This window comes from Gymnogyps californianus, chromosome 8 (genome assembly GCF_018139145.2).
Source record: "Gymnogyps californianus isolate 813 chromosome 8, ASM1813914v2, whole genome shotgun sequence".
Classification (NCBI taxonomy): Eukaryota; Metazoa; Chordata; class Aves; order Accipitriformes; family Cathartidae; genus Gymnogyps; species Gymnogyps californianus.
Window position 1 is genome coordinate 7,309,572 of NC_059478.1, and position 16,785 is coordinate 7,326,356.

General features: G+C 51.7%; 2 protein-coding genes across 3 annotated transcripts in view; one reads left to right on the forward strand and one right to left on the reverse strand.

The window, feature by feature from the left end:
* ALDH9A1 (aldehyde dehydrogenase 9 family member A1) overlaps positions 1-16,785 on the forward strand; it is a 533,528-nt gene that overhangs the window by 481,341 nt on the left and 35,402 nt on the right. The gene's annotated exons all lie outside the window — the stretch shown is intronic.
* RXRG (retinoid X receptor gamma) overlaps positions 1-16,785 on the reverse strand; it is a 40,280-nt gene that overhangs the window by 18,750 nt on the left and 4,745 nt on the right. Inside the window, exon 1 of one of the 2 annotated variants that reach the window (XM_050900733.1) lies at positions 3,593-3,917. The exons of the other annotated variant lie outside the window; for it this stretch is intronic. Within the exon in view, the coding sequence (XP_050756690.1) occupies positions 3,593-3,641 (49 nt within the window). The 5' untranslated portion in view covers positions 3,642-3,917. Of the gene's footprint in view, positions 1-3,592; positions 3,918-16,785 lie in introns of those variants that run through there. 2 annotated transcript variants of the gene reach the window in all.

Consider the following 16,785-nt stretch of genomic DNA (forward strand, 5'->3'; position numbering starts at 1 on the left):
ACCCTAACAAGGTATCACATACCCCTGGTGACCACAGTAACACACAAGAGTTGGATAAAGTTTCTCATCTCCAAAGAAATAACAGTTGTTGAATTTGAGGCCTGAAGGGTTTTTCGTGATTGTCTGATCAGATTTCCCACCTGGCCAGCGGGATCTCCAGCACAGCATCCACCAGGAAAAAACATGCACAAATTCCTACAGTGGTCTTTAAACTCCTGCAGAGGCTACAGGTCCCCATCAGAAAGGATCCCACCGGCTGCAGGGTCTGTGGCTGCCCCAGGCAATTGAAGGCAAGTGTCTCCTGCTTTAAAAAAAAAACATTAGAAAATCTGCATTTCCCTAGCTGCAGGAGTTGCCCAGTCACTGGCTTTTCTCACACCTTTGCTGGGTCAAAGAGCCCTCTTCCATCTTCACATGTGCAGTTACAGGTACGGACGTGGCAAGCTGCGACACCCAGGGAAAAAGCATCCTGCAGGTCACAAAAGCTGGGACCATCACAGGCGAAAAAGTTGCCAGCCAGCCAGCCGGGCAGCAGCCCCACTCCAGGCACAACCTGGGGTTTCCTCTCCCTATCCCCCAAACGACCTGGCCTAACCCCGCTTCGCTTGGGACAGCTGACAAGATTGCAGCCGGACGTGGCGTGGCCACAGGCCAAGTTACATGAGTACTAATAAAAGAGACTTTGTGGAGGAGCCAAGTTAGTTCTTGTCCCCAACCAACGGTGCTGGAGAGTGCTCAGAGAGAGAGGACAGCCAGCACAGTATCTTTCCTTGCCCTGGGAGCTGGGCTCCAGATGAAATCCATCCTTCTGGAGAATAAACACACATTTTGAAGCTCTTTCCTTGCTTCTGTAGCCCAGGCTGTGAAGGCAAATCCATCTGCCTTAGCGCACATCTCCTGCTTTAGATGTCCAAGGGTGACTCATCTGAACACTTTCCCTGCTACTCTACAAACTCATCCGTAACGCTTTAGAGTCTGACTGTCCTTTTCTCATCACTAATCATGTGCTTATTACCAATTTGTGTATGTACATTCTCAGACAAATTCGACGGTGTTATTCAGACATTTAAGATCAAAGTGACAGTTATACACACCATCAAAAACGTGTACCTTATTTCTAACCTGAATGCAGATAAAATTAAGTTAAAGCATATGTAAGTTACTTGAACGCAAAAAAGAAGAAAGCAAATACGTGCTTTTTTTTTGCTGTTATGCTCAAAATGAAGCCCAGAATTTCAGAGCTAAAGGAAATCTGAATACACTAAGATCTAGACATGCCAAACAGCAGCAGCCACACCACCTTAACTCTGCCCTCCAGCAACATGGTGCAAGAACAATGAATGCAACGAGCTGACAGCCTAGTGTGGACACTGCCCTTTTCCACCGTCCTGATGTCCCCCTTCACGGTGCCAGCGCAGGCAGGACCAGGAACAGTTTCATAGCTATTTTAAAGGAGGGGGGAGCCGCAAAGACCATGAACATGTTGTGGGCCTGATGGAGATGCAGGTTGCCTGCATGGGCTTTGTGGTGAGGACCCCAAGGCAGTGGGAAGCTGCCACATACCCCCTCCGTCGATGGTCATCGTGATCTATCCTGCTTCTTCCCTCTCAAAGCCTGACTGTCCTCTCGCACAGCCCACGGGCCCTAAAGTTGTCTGGCCAGAGCAGCAATTGCCTTCTCAACCAGGCAGAAACCCCTCTCTGCAGACCCAACACCCAAGGAGAGACAGCCCCCACAGCACCCGCAGGCCCCCAGCCCCACCAAGCTGCCTCAGGGGCATGGAAGCCCTCCGGCTTTGAGAGGAGCGTAGATGTGAGTGGTAACCTGCAGGTCTATAGTGTCTGGGGGGCACAGGACAGGCCAGAGCGACCGTTTTAAAGCAGCCCAAATAAAACTTGGCCAGTGCTTTTGCATCTCTGTCAGCAGTTCACCTGCAGAAAACACCTCTACTTTTCTAAACCAAGTTAGAAGCAGGTTAAAACACCACTTAAATATACTTTTAAATAAAAGTTAAAGTCGCAATATACCGAACTGTTGGTGGGCTGGAGAATGGTCCCTTTGCCTTTATTGGTGGAGCAGAAATACCTCTGCTCCTACTACCAATTTCCTTTCCTAGAAATCTCCCAAAGGCTCTGCTGAGTGCTGTGACCCTTGTCTCTACAGGGATCTGTGCCTGGTTCCTATGAAGATCAGTCTGAATGTCACTTTTCTTTTGCTTCCTTGTAAATTTGTAATACTCAACAAATTAAACACAAATAACACTTCCATTGTTTCACTCTTATTGCAGCAATAGGAGAGAGTTTGGCTTGTCTTTGCTTGTTCCTTAAAAACACCACTGAGCAATAGATTCTTCCAACGAGCTGTCTCTTTTCTGCAGAAACTGCCTAAAAAGGTATTTTGGAAAGTCAAGCGCTTGTGAAACTTGGGGATGACTTGATACAATACCAATGACTTCTCTGGAGTTGGGAGAATTACCAGAGGTGGGCATCTGGTGCAAGAGGGAGGAAAAAAAAACATACACATAGCAGGAACATCCCACGTGCGATTCAATGTCTGCACGAACCTCTTCTCTAGCAGAGAAATAACAGGTTGATGTATACAGCTCGGGGGCCTCCAGAGCGAGTCCTGGAGGTATTCACCCACCCTGAAGGGCTGGGAACAACTTGAGGAGTTTTCCAGAGGTAGTAAGACTTTGCACATCCATAAACAACAATGCACTTTAACTTCCCTGGAGCAGCATCAATATTTTGTCAGCAGCCAACACGTGGGTGCTCCCAGCCCCTCGCAGCCAAGCACCCCAACCTGCCCGCTCCCTGCCTCGGTTGGGGAGCACCCTACAGCTCCTCAAACTCATTCCCCTTACACATCCCCCACGTTAGGACAAGAGGGGAATAACTTCAGATAAAAATAATGAGTGAGCCCCAGTAATTGCAAAGCCCGTTTCCCAAGAGCAGTTCTGGTTTCTGCAACTGGCGCTCGCTCACGGCTGGCGCGCGCGGGGGTATTGCAGCTCACAGCCATGCAGACGCAGCCCTTCACAGACCGCTGTCTCGCTGTGCAGCCTCATTTGGCTAATCTGACACAGCTTCACGCGATTACAGTGGTATCTGTGTCACAAGGGCAGGAGACAGCCACCGGGCAAGGAAAGAGCCCTCTTTGGATTTTCTTGGGGGCTGTTTTATGTTTTAAAAGTAATTTTTTCCTCCAACAACTTAATAAAAATGCAATTGGAAAGATACTTACTTGGTTTGATCCTATTCTTTCAATGAATAGATTCAATCCATCACACGCAAACATATACATGCACTCTCAAATGCCATATACTAAACTTCAGAGCAAAGAGTCATGGTTTGACTCAAACCTGCATAATTTCAGGCAGCTTGGTTTGGCTGTGCTGAAGTTCACAGCACATATAATCACAGGACAGCTTCAATCACAAGCACACAGGCACCGTAGGTTACAGCCACATATGAGCTAGGTTAAACATGTTTTTAAATTCCCTTTACCCCCCCCCCCCCATATTCCTACTGTGAGATCAGTTCCTCCACCTAACCCAGAAGGCACAGATTGCAAACGCAAGTAAAATACTTACTGCCAAAGCCCGCAGGAAACTTAATGAAGTGAGGATAATTCCCATACATGTTTAATCTTCAGTTCATCTCTTGCCTTTCTAAACACAACTGCCTCCTCTAACTTCAAAGCTGCCCGGAGTGCAGCGCAGCCCGCCGGGGTCGGGACATGGCTCTGCAGGAGCAGGGGCTCTCGGAGGGTGCCGGGGCAGCTGCCTCCTCCCGTGGCCTCATCCTCGCTTCACGCCGGCAGCAGCTGCTCGCCAGGATGAGACATCCTCTTGTTCTCCGCCGCTCAGGGCTGGCTCCCGTGCTCAGCTGTCTCGGCTCCCTGCAAATTCATGGCAGACCGTCCGGGTAGCATAATCGCCCGGATAAGATGCCGGTCAATGCATGACGGCTCCGGTATAGATCAGAAATTGGGAGGAAGGGGGGAGGTTAAGTTGTTTAGGGGAGGAGCATCGCGGGGAAGGAGGGGGGTGCTTTGCTTTTCCATCAGTGAAGACTCGATGCAGTTTATTAGTTATACTAGCCCCAGCCATGTGGAGGTGTTTTCCGGACATGGGAAGGACCAGCCCTCGCCCAGAGAGGCTGGTGCCCTGACGATGGGCTGGCTGACAGACAGGGCAGGAGCACACGTGCAACCATCCCAGCGCTTTGGGGCTAGGGCTATGCGGGGCAGGGAGCTCCAGGCTCCCATCCCACACCAAGCCTTGCCTCAGCTGCGCTCCTGGCATCAAGTCATGGTCCCTGCGGTGCTGGACTGTGGTCACCCCTAGGAAACGCAGCCAGGGCTGAGGAGGACCAGGACCTTCCTGGGGCTAGTGGAGCTGGAAGCTCAACTGCCCTCCCCAACCAAAGGAGTCCAAAAAACACCCAAACCACCCAAACCACCCCAAAAAAAGCATCATTAGCTGGTTGCTAAAGTTGTATGGGATGAGAAGAGGTGGGGACACAGGACAGAGCCCAGGGGGCTCAATCCGTGCCACACACAGTCAGTAAAGCATTCACAGCCATGGCAGCAGAACGCAGTAGGCTTCACAGACAGTCCCATACGTACATCCACAACTTCAACTTAATGCCCACCCACTCTGACAATGAAGTACTGCAGGAAATAGATAGAAATAAGCAGAAACAAGCAGCCAGTTGCCAGACAGCGGCAAAGCCACATGCAGTCTCCAGCACTGCCTCCTCCAGTGACTGGTACTCTGAAGGGGGAGCAGTCCCAGTTCCCTGCCCAGCAAGCCCCCTACCCAACTGCTGCAATTTTGGGGAAGAGGCAGGGATGCAGGCAATAGCACAGCACACTGTTTCTGGTTTCTGATCTGGGTGACCTCAGATGAAGTCACCTCGCAGGAATGGAGGAGGGAGGAATTTTGCCCGAGGTTGTAAAGCGAGCAGAGACCAAGGTCTGCATTGACTTACGCATGGCACCAGCCACATGGCAGAAAAAGAGGGCACGGGGCTAGCAAGGGGCTCTGCCTTCCCAGGGAGACCACGAACCACCCCATGTACAGGATGGGGAGCATGCCATGCAAGCAGCGAGACAAAAAGAGGGAAGAACAGCAGATTAGGATGTTTGGCATCCTTCAAGGGCCTGCTGGCTCTTGGCCCCCTCCAGGTCACCCGAGGGCCCATGCTGCCCTTTGGCACTAAGCATGCTACAAGGGGAAGGCATGCAATATGCCAGCACAGAGCTGTTCACAGCAGCCAGCCGCAGCTCAGGCAGATGCTGACTGAGGTGCTGTCAGCCCCAAGGTATTGCGTGTGCAGGAGAAGGAAAGGTTACCCTTGTTTCTTCCTTCACTCTCAGACATTGCCATACTCATTTCTCTCTAGCCAGAGAGTTTAAGCAAGGGAAGGGGTTTTTCCCTCCCTCATATTAATAACTTTTAAATTATTTTTAAAAGGTGATTTGGCTTCCTCCCATTTCTGCTCTGCATCTGCGTGCAAGGACTGGTAATGTGCAATATCAGGAGGATACCATGATATGGATGCACAGCTCTTTATGGGTAGCAGGTACATCAGATCAGCTCCAGGACTTGGGAATTTACCTGGGAATGGGAACCTAACATTTGGGAGTGCATCTCCATGTAGCAAAATGAATGGATAACCAGACTGCTGTCAGGAGCAAGGATGTTTGCAGGCAATAGTATCAGCATCCTGCATAGCCCGTTAGCTGCAGTCCAGGTATATATGCACTGTTCTTTCTCACAGTTAAAAAAAAAAAAAGGATCAGTATTCAGAGTAGGTTCTACTGAGTCAAAAAAAAAAAGTAACTGCAGTCTTGCAGGGGGAATACAAACAGAAGAGATCGCTCTCGTATTTTCTATCTGCCCACCTTTCACATCTCATTTGTTTTATTGCACAAACATTAATGGCACTGCAGAACTGTTTCCGAGGAGGAGAGGCAGCTGAGTGGCATGCTTACATGCCCTGCTTGCAGGCCACAAGTTTTGAGCTCTGGGGAAGGGAGACTGGAGGGTTTGATATCCAGCACAAGAGCATAACACAGCAGCATCTGACTGTGTCGTGCTACGTCCTGTCCCTCTCCCTGTTCAGCTAAGCTTGTGTCCTCCCCTGCCACCACCCCCACATACAACAAGGACATCCCCAGTGAATGTCCTCAGCAAGGGCCAGTCCTCCTCCAAGGGTTCACAGCTACATCCAGGTACAGGAGCCATAGGCACAGCTCCTGTTTCAGTGGGTGCTGCCCCACACTCACCTGGCCATGCTTTCACGCACCCATGGGTCCCTCCAAAACCATCTCCACCCTGCACTAATCCAAGCGGCATCAGGTCACTGGCAACCACAGGGATTCCTAACCTGTAGGCAAAGTTTGCTATTTCAGGATAACGCTGGCTTTGCCTCCTGTGCTGTCCTTTAACAGCCACACTGGGGATCCTTGTTAGGGGCAGGAAGCAAGAGCCAGGCACGGGGCAGGGATGCCCCAAGACCCCGCAGGCAGAGACCCAGAGCGCTGTGGAGGGCTGGCTGCAAGGTGGCTTGTTTCAATCTTTGGATAGAAAATTGGATTTCTCAGCAGGGCAAGTTTCTTTCCTCTGTGACAAGACCGAAAGAAACATTTTTCAATCAAAAACCCCAACAAACAATCTGCTTCCAAAAGAAGTGATTTTCACACACACACCCTCAATAAGATCCAAGACTTCCACAGAAGAGAGGGACTTTGTGCAGCCCCACACGCAGCCTGCCAGAGGGATGTTTCTCTGATCCGGTGTAAAGGGAAAGCTCTGGCACGACGGGAAGCCTGCCTGTCCAGCACCCACCCAGAGACCTTTCCCATCATCTGTCCATCACCCCGCAGAGATGCACCAGGGCCATCTACCCCCAGTCCCCAAGTGCCCACCAGCACTCAGAATTGAGCCACTGTTTTGAGACAAATCCACTCTTGCACGACATTTTCCTTCCACCTGCTTGAGTCGCACCTCGCCCCCCCACATTTTTCCTTCCACCTGCTTGAGTCGCACCTCGCTACCATCCCAGCCCGCTTGTCCCTTGCCCTCAGGCTGGATGAGAGGGCTGTGCCCTCGCCGAGCGGCCGTGGGGCAGAGTGGGAGCAGAGCCGGCTCCATGGCCAGTTCAGCCCCTGCAGCACTGGAACAGGGAGGTGTGAGCAATGAAGCAGCTTTGCGTTTTAAGCACCAATCGTGCTGAGATTTAGTAGTACCATTAATTCTTACCGACCACATGGGATCTCAGCGGCTTTAATTCCATGCTAATGAAGTTTTAGTGGGGAATTATTTTTATTGATCTACCCAGAGTAAAGAGCTGATTTTAGCCCAGCTCTGCCAGCACCCCCTTCCCCATCCCTCTTTTCTTTCTTCCAGCTTCTCCCCTTCCAGAAAGGAGAGAGGAAAGAAGACAAAACAGCTCTGAGCTCCTTAAAAAGGTTGGCAGTCCCAAGCAGTAAGTGGATTACTTTATTGATTTTTAGCAGATCTGGGTTAGTGAGCGCTTAGTGCTGCAGAGCACATGCACACATTGAGCAACTCCAAGGAAACCTCTCCAGGCCCTTTCCTCAGGCAAAGCAAGCATCAGGCAATTCATTTAGGGGACCACCATGGGTTTTGGGTATGGGGAAGCTCCAGCCCCGTACCCAAACCAGTCTGTGACAGACTCCAGGAACCAGCCCAGTCTTTCTTAAGAAGTACTGCAGGACTGTACAGAGGCAGCCCCTCAATTTCTACTAGAAATAGCACAAGTCACCACTTCAAATTATTGAATGCTTTTTATTTCCCCCCTGCCCTTGTTATGCAAAAGGAGAAGACATTATGACTGCCACTGTTACTTTAGGAAGGAAAACCATTGCCATGCCGCACCCAGATGGGACTCGGTGCTGCTGACTGCCATCCAGCAGCCGCACCTTGGGTGGCATCGGTCAGAGCGGGACTCCCGACAAAGCAGTAATAATTCAAGCCAACTGAGATGCTAACATTGCCTTGGGGCCCCTGACTTGCTCACCTCCCAGTTAGTTTTCCAAGGCCATTGTACTGCAGCCAATATTTCTGCAGTGTGTTGGAACAGCATCTCAAAGACCTCCCAGTACTACTCCACCAAGTCTTTTGAGATGCTGGTCTCTGGAGCCAGACCCTAAATATGTGAAGGCCTAAAGTGGAATCATCTTATCCCACCCTGCCCCAGAACCAGGAAAGCTCGAGATTAAATATGGTCCCTTTTCCTTGCACATTGGATTGAACGAGGAAAACCCCAAACATGGCCGAGAATCCCATCAGTCCCCCGTCCCATCTCTGTTTAAAGGCAGAGGCATTCTATGGTCACGCATGTGGCAACAGCATATGCAAATAAAAAGGTTGCAGCCCTCATAACCCTACAGCTGCACATGCATCTTCCTCCTGACACACTCTTTCGGAGCTACAGAGTCCCAGAGAAAACCCACTGCCCGTGGGGTGCTGGCATTACAGCTGGGGCTCCCTTCACATGGCTAGTGAGGTGCAACAGGGGCTACCAGGCTGAGTGCCCCAGGAGCCAAAATGCCCATTCCCCTCCCTCCTTGCCTCCGAGGGAGGACACACGGACACCAGGTGACATGCTCAGGGCCAAACAGGAAGTCAGTGGTGGAGCAGAGACTTGAAACTGGGTTTCTCCAGGCTAACTGATGGACTGACCCAACCTCATCTATCTGCTGTGCTGGTTGGCATTGGCCTGGGACAGGCAAAAGTTGCCAAAACCAAGGTGCCCCCTGTGATTCCCTGGAGATGGAGAGGGAGATACTGCATCAGCCCTTCCCCACCCAGCCCGGCCCTTTCTCACCGCTGTCTCTTGTAAAGCAATAACCACAGACACCCAGCTAATGAAATTAGCCCCAGAGCCCCACCAGGCTAATGCAATTACCAGCAGCAGCATATTCAAGCAGCAGCAGCAGCACCACAAACACATCTGCAGTAACACAGCCTGCCCTCTCCTTCTCCCCAGGCCTTCCCCATCTCCCCCCCCAGCCCCACGGCTGCCACCCAATGTGGGTTCCCTCCCCAGGGTCTGGAGGGCATGGGCCACCATCCCCAGTGCCAGGCTGCTCCAGGGAGGGCACTGCCTACCTTGCAGAAAGCACCGTCCCATGCAGCCAAGAGCAGCCTCTGAGGGCAGATAATTCCCAGCCTGTTTAAACCTTGGGAGACCTGCAATTACCAGCACCGTAATGAGGCCCTCGACACTAATCAGCAGTGTCACCGAATCCTCTTACGCCTGCCTAAGCGCCTCCAGCAGCTTTGCTGGTTGCAGGGCCCAGCTGCCCACTCCTCCAGGGAATTACCTCCCCAGGCAGGCATCAGTGGTGGCACAGGCACATTTTGACACAGATGCAGGTGAGACACTCGCAGGCACTGGTGCCAGATGACAGGGTGACAGAGATACTTGAGCAAGGCCTCTGCCCAGCCCAGAGGGCACCTGGGACCAAGCCCGCACTGGAGATGCACTAGAGTGGACAAACATCGCAAAATTACTAGAGGAGACATTTTAATGCTAATGCTTCCTATTTGAGATGCAAAGGGCTGGTTTACATCTGTCCATTTCTGAATATGAAGTGTCATCTATACCATCAAGCCAAGCTCATTCTCTGGGATGCTCCAAGAAACTTTTCAGCCCCTAACTGCGGATGGCAGGTGACCCCGTCTCGCTCCGCTCCTCTGCGCTGGCACTCATTCACGGGGCAACAGGCAGCTCCCTCCGCACATCCGTTCTGACTCACGCATTCTGCTCCAACAATGCACTTTTTAATATCATGCGAGGAGCAAAAACAACAGGTCCACTATAATGCCGAGATATCCTGAGGCAGAAAATCCATTCGGAGCCCAGCTAGAGAGAGTCAAGTCAATTAGACACTTTCTGGGGCGTCAAGCTGCCAACAATCCCGGCCTTTGTAACAGCGAAGAATCACTGCCTATGTGCTTCCCGGCGACTCCCCCTTGCCAGAGCAGAAAGGTCAGCAGCGGTAGCGTCATGGAAAAGCATGCAGCAAAGTATTCCTGGGAAGGTGGATCCAAAAAAATATCCATTTGGACCCTCTGGAAAATATTTTTTTTGTCAAAAGCATCCATTGCTTTGGGTTGGGTTCGCAGGGGAATAAGCAAGCCCATAATACAGGAGATTTGTGCTACACCACATAGAGGTTTGGGCACGCATTGTATCGAGAAGCAATGGTTCGGTCAACAGAGTGCTAGCTCAGGCTTTGGGAGCTCGTGGCTCCCTGCCTGCTTTCAGACAAGTCACTCCACCTTTTTAGCTTTGCTGGAATAAAGATCAGAGAGACAAAAAAGGAACCGCAACACTGCAACTGGGAGAGTCACGCATCCCTCTGCACTTCAAGGTAAGCACCTGACTTCTCTTGTCAGTGGTGCAAGGCAGCAAACTGGGCTATAAAACCAGGATTCCAGGTTGGATGAGGACCGAATGAAGCCAGGATTTCTAGGGGCAAGTGCTAAAGTCACTCAGATCCAAAGGCAGGTCTCTGACCAAAAGGCCCTCATGTCCAGAGGAGATTTTGGTGGGAAATGAACACTCAGCTCTTAACAAAGTCCACTCTGATGTGTCGTTTGGCATTCAGCAAGGGGCTTTCAAAGGGCAGGTGAAGAAAAGGTTCACTTGATACCTCCTTGATACCACCCTGCAAGCAAACTTTCTAATCAGAGTGCCAGAGGACCTACAGGTTGTCATTTAAATGCAAGCCTCTCTTTAACCCTGCTGTACACACAATGTGAAGCTGAGATTTCTGCAAAATGCCTGAAAATGGCTAGGTTACCTTCCTTCAAAGAAAACTACTCCCTGAAGACCAAGATTTCCTCATCTCCTGAAAAAGCGTTCTCAGAGAAACCTTAGAAGACACAGCCCATGCAACTGCCTGCAATTTTGCCGTTTTCCCACAACCACCGTTTCTCAGAGGGAATACTTCAACAGAAGATGCTTCCTTGACCAGGTTAAGCCTGCATTTTTTGCTTGTAGGCACAGGGACTCAAAAAAAAACCCACAAACCCAACCCCCTCAGTAACAAAATCCCTACAGATTTCAGGGCTTCTCTGACTACCCAGAAACAAACTACCTAAGTGAAACTCAGTCCCCCCACCTATCTCTGCAGAACTCCTGGAAAACTTTCAAAAAGCCTTTTTTTTTTTTCTTCCCCTGGATCCTGCTCCATTCTTCATTCTCTTTCGCTGGCAAACCCAGATTTTTGTGAGCAGACTATGTTCCCCTCCTTGGCAAGGGCCTGAGCTGGGTGGCACACAGCTGACAGGGGACAGCTCAGCCACACAAGGTGTCTGCTGGACCTTGCATTTGTTGATGGCCACCAGAGCTCAGCACAGGGTGGGGAAGGTCTTGCCACAGCACTGCCCTGCACAAGGCCACAAAGGGCTCCCACCCGCATCCCCCACGGCAGATGCCACAGCCTCCTGTGCAGCTGGGGGCTTTGCTTGCTGCTCTCACTCTGTGCATCTCCACATTCGTGCTTTTACATTTCCTCCTGCTTCAGCAAGGGCAAAACTCCAGAGACAACCTGTCAATCTCCATCACATCCGGCTACCTCAGATGGTCTATTTATACCAGACAGGCAAATGTGGATATCTTGGAGTTCAAGGTAACAGGGGTTATTTCTGCTCTGAGTAGCTCCTTTCTCAGGGGAGGAAGGCTTGGAGGCATCCAAGAGGAACAGCTTCACATCAGGGGCTAGCACCGGTACCTTCATGGCTGAGGGCACAGTAGCCATCACCAGCCACAGCCCGGTCTGGTCCCCAAGGTGCCAGCCACAGCAGCCAGGCCCCAAAGCCCAGAAGGCTGATATCTATCATAAGACACCTCAACCCAGGCCCCTCTGTATCCTGCCATGGGAGAGGGGAGATCAGCATGTACCTTTGGATTTCTAACCCATGCTCTCTCCAAGCAAGCAAGGCCACAGCTTCAAGCCTGCTCACACAGGGTTTCTCCATTGAGCATTGCCTGGATCGGGTGCAAGCATCTGACTGCACACTGTCACCTTAATGCCACAGTGAGGGCTCCAGCTTTCCCTGAGTCACTCCTGTCTCTCCTGCGCTTTTATGATCTGCTCTTTGGCACCCAGTGTATCTGATTCAGGATAAAGCCTGCCTTGTCAAGTTGGCCTATTACTACCGTTTAAAAAGATCTGAAGAAGGAGAAGGCATTTACACCAGATTAGCACTTTGCGTCACATAGCCACAGAGCTTGTGATCTGGACCAAGGGCCCAAAAGCCACAGCTACCATATCGCCAAGGCGCAGCTTCAGTCACCACTTCTCAGCCAGCTGTCTTCATGGTTTAGTCCTTGCTCCAGTCAACGAGGCATTTTCCATAAGCCAGGGTAGGATGGTGGGGCTGCTGCCCCTTTCATAGGATGCCTGCAGCTCCTCAGGAGCCAGGCAGCTCACCTGGATCCCACCTCCACTTCACTTCTGCCACTGGCTCATTAACCCTTTTTCAGTAGATTTTAGCCTGTCCATTGGGTCCTCTGAGAGCAGGGAAGGAAATCAAATACAGCTAAAACCCAAGTGTGCCTGCATGAAAGAGGGAGAGGCAGGTTTCTCAATGCTTTGCTGTCACCTCTAATGCACGAAGATCTCATCTGTTTCTGTAATGACATGATCTTCCTGGGGATGGCTCTCCTGAACTCCACTGAGTTTCAAGCGAGTCTTGGAACAAGTTTCCATTGCTCCAAATACTCTGATCCAGCAATCCTGACCTAGCACTATTAGCACAGCAACGCTGCACACTGCAAGCCCCCAGCTCCCACCTATAATGCCTTTGAGTCACCAGGGGAAAAAACCACACAACACCACTCCCCCCCCCGCAACCAACAAACCAGACCACATCTTTGCCCAGAGGCACACCCTGTTCGATGCTATGCTGCAGAGACAAGCCTATGCAGCCTCTCCACAAACACCAGATCCAGAGACACAGCCTAGGCATGGCAATTGGAAGAAATGAAGCACAATCAGATCTTGCTGCCCAAACACGAGGCACAAAATGCATTTAAGATGAGCTGAAGCCCAAAGATACCCTTCATTAATCAGCAGTAAAAAAAGGTGGGAGAAGGGTGATACGAAGACCTCGCCTTAGCCCTCACTGCCTCTGCCTCCACTGGTGGCTCAGACAACTCCACTCTTGACAGTCTGGGTCTGTCCCCTAAGTCATGCAGACTTCCACTTCACAGAAAACCAACAGGTTCATTTTGCGATCATCTCTTTACAGATCCAGCCAACATCAGTTCAAGACTCTGCCAGGCCGGTCTGTTTGACATTCAGGGGACTGAGCCATCTCTGTGCCTTGCCCGGACAGATACACACATCTCTCATCTGTTCTAGCGGCTGTCCTTCCCCTGGGACTCACCTTCCGGTGGCAGCTGAAGGGAGACAAACACAACATGAAACTCAGCCAAAATGTTCTCCCACGAGATCGGTTCCTCTCAATGTTTCCCTGCAGAAACTGTTTAAAACCCTTCGTGTCCCTGTGCAGCCGAGGGGCAGGTAAGGAGCCAGCTAAAGTGAGCATCCCTTTCCTCATCAATGCCCTCCATTGCCTGTCAAACATATTCTCCTCTCAAAATCCACATGCTCCCCTGTACCAAATGGGAAACCCACTGGTATTTAAAGCCATGGGAGCATGACAAAATTCTCTGTGCCCCAAAGAAAGGAACAGCCCTGGATCAAGACAAGCACAGACCACACCACACAGAGCCAAGACAGCACAGCAGTGAGGAGCAAGCACGTGAAGAATTTGCAGGGATGTGGAATGACATTTGCTGGCACTGTCAAATATCTGCTCTCTGCCCCCCAACCTCTTCCCAGTAGAAAGAGAGAGAAAGAAGTGAGCAGCTGCCCACAGCCACATGTTTTGGCCCCGTCCTTTCGAGCCTCTCAGCAGAAGGAGCAGCCTCTGCACAGCAGAAGCAGAGAAAGGACGTGGGATGATGCAGGCACGGCAATGCATGCTCGAGTACTGGCACTGCGCTGATGTGCACGGACATAAGTCAGCTTATTAAAGCAAGCCCTGAAGATCCCAGAGCAGCTTCTGCAACACAGAGCTGTCTCCTCTGCTAGCGAGACGTATCCCAGTTGCAAAATCTGGAGCCCAGTCCCTTTTCAGGTCTTAAGCTTTCCAGACCAGCAGCACAGCCCCAAAGACTAATCTATACCAGTAAATTCACAAGCCCCAGGGCATGGTCCCAGGGTCTGTCCTGCTGGTTGTAAACACAGTCCCTGGCACTTCCCATCAGATAGTTCCCAAGCACGGTTTGGGAGTCAGCACAGGCCAAGGGTTGTTCCCACAGGGTACTTTGGACATTTAAGAGCCAAGCCATACCCACACAAATCCGTCTCCTCTGGCTTATTTCATTAATGAGGCTTTTAAATCATACCTATCCACTAAATCCTGCAGCCCTGGAGCCTAAAATCCAGGGCAGCAAAAACTCAACACTTCAAGCATCCCAGAAATTGTGCAAGACACATCCCTCAGCGCCCCAAGTACTTCTCTGAATCCCCCTGGGCACCTGTGCCAGGTGGGAAGCTTTCCAGGAAGGCTGCTCCCGCAAGACACGGGCTACTTCAAGCTCCGGCAAGCAGAGCAGACCCAGGAGACACGTTTACATGCTATGCATTGGCACACATAACCTCTAACCTAGGATGACACAGCAGCAAGGGAAGATGAGTATTGATGAACCCTTGGTCAGGTGAAACGGAAGAGCTAAAACAGTTGAGGGCCTCAGCTGACACCAATGGACACAGCTCCCTGACAAACAAAACCATCCCATTTGGAATACCCAAGAGCTGCCCCAGTGCCTCTTTCTGGCTGGAAACCAAGCTATCGGTGCAGGCTGGCTCGCAGGACCCTGAGCAAGCAGACTCAAAAGCAGCATCTCTGTCAAGGCTCTCCACCTCTCCTGGTCCCCTAGGAAGATGTATCTTTCTGTGTATTCCCATCACCTCCAGGCAACAAACTCCCAAATCTTCCCCATCATCTGTAACCCTCCTTGGAGAATAGCCTTGCTCATGTCTCTGCTGAGCACCTTGCACAGCCATTCCCTCCGAGCGGCCATGTTCCTGGCCTTTGTAACAAGTCACCAATAACAAAAAGGTCATTTACTTCCATCAGCGTGTATGTGGCAGTGAACAGGGCCAGGGCTGCCAGAGAACAGCCAGGCAAGGGCCAGCCAGTGCTCTGCAGGGATGTCCATGCAGATATCACTACAGATTTTGGGGGCAGCTGCTCTTGGACCTGCACGGTTATCACTGATGGAAGATGCTGAACAGTTCAGGGCAGAGGCTGCCGGGAGGTACCTGCTGGAGGAATGACACTCGAGCACACTGCTCCTACCTCCCCTGTAAGCATCCATCATTTGCAAGATGGACCATTGGCCTGGCTCCATCTGGCTGCCTTTTACACCCACGGGATGCTCTCACCCAAGCCACACAGCTCTGGCCTACCCCAAGTCCAAGTCCTAGCTTACACACAGGGGGGTAAAAAAAAAAAAATATATATATAAAATCACAGACCCAGGTTCAAACCCCAGAATCACTTTTTTGGGTCTGATGAGGAAGGCAGCGAGGACACAAGGATGCTCGATGCAAGATGTGATGCGATCACTCCCTGCCATCCCAGGCTCTAAAGGGCACTTGGCTCCCCAGCCACCTACCCCATCCCCAGCTGAGCAAGCACAGCCGCCCCTGGGGCACCTGCAGCCCTGTGCGTGCAGCCAGAGACGGATGGCTTCCCGGCCAGCACATCAGCCCTCCCCACGGGCTGACTCTCTGCACGAGCTATCTGTGAGCGGCAGGGATCATCGCCCAGCACAGAAAGAGGGCTGAGCTCTTCCCAGCTCCCTCCGCACCATGGGTCAGCAGGGCTCAGACCCACATGCGTGATGCGGGGGCAAGGCTGGCCAGGCCTGCCGAGTGGGACAGGCAGTTTTGCATCTCAAGTGCCCAAGGTGCTGGTGCAACTGTGGAGGAGCCCGTGCTGCCCAGGTGGTGACCTGCCAGGGGACAGGTCTGCAAATGCACCCCCTTCTCCCTCAGCAGGACTCAGTGCCCTGTTTCCCCGCCCAGAGCATTTGGAGGGGGAAGTATTCACCTGCTCCAGGGTCACTCTGTGCTTCTGTGGCCATATATCCCTAAGAAAACTCATCCTAAAGGATGTGGCAGGCCCAGCCTGCCTGCAAGCTGCCATCCCCCAAATGCAACCCCATTGCCTGGCTTGAAAACCTGCCCCAAGCGCCCTGCTGTCCCCTCCTCGCCTCGTGTATGCCTTTAACAGTTTGCTGGATCACCCATTGCAACTAAAATAACAAAGCTACAAAAGAAGAGGGCAAACAAACGCGATATTCTGCAGCAATTAGGGCTAAACAGGGGAAAGGGGAGCGGGGAATGAATGGACAATGGGGAGGGTAGGGACGTGGCAGCCCGGGCCCCGGCAGGCTGCGCACGAACTGTCCTCGGGAGGCCAGGTCCGAGCCAGGGAGCAGCGAGCTGTATGTAAGGAAACGCAGGGAGATGAAAAGGGTTATTTAAACAAGCACTGGGCAGTCCCCACGGGGCCTCCCTGTCCACTCGGTTTCATCACAGAGTGTCCAGGGAAGAGCGGCTCCTGCTTTCCCCCCTCACCAAGTCCTTTCAGGTGGCGGGGGGACGCTGGCAAGCTGCGGTGGGGTCTGCTTAGAAAGGAAGGAATCCATTAATCTC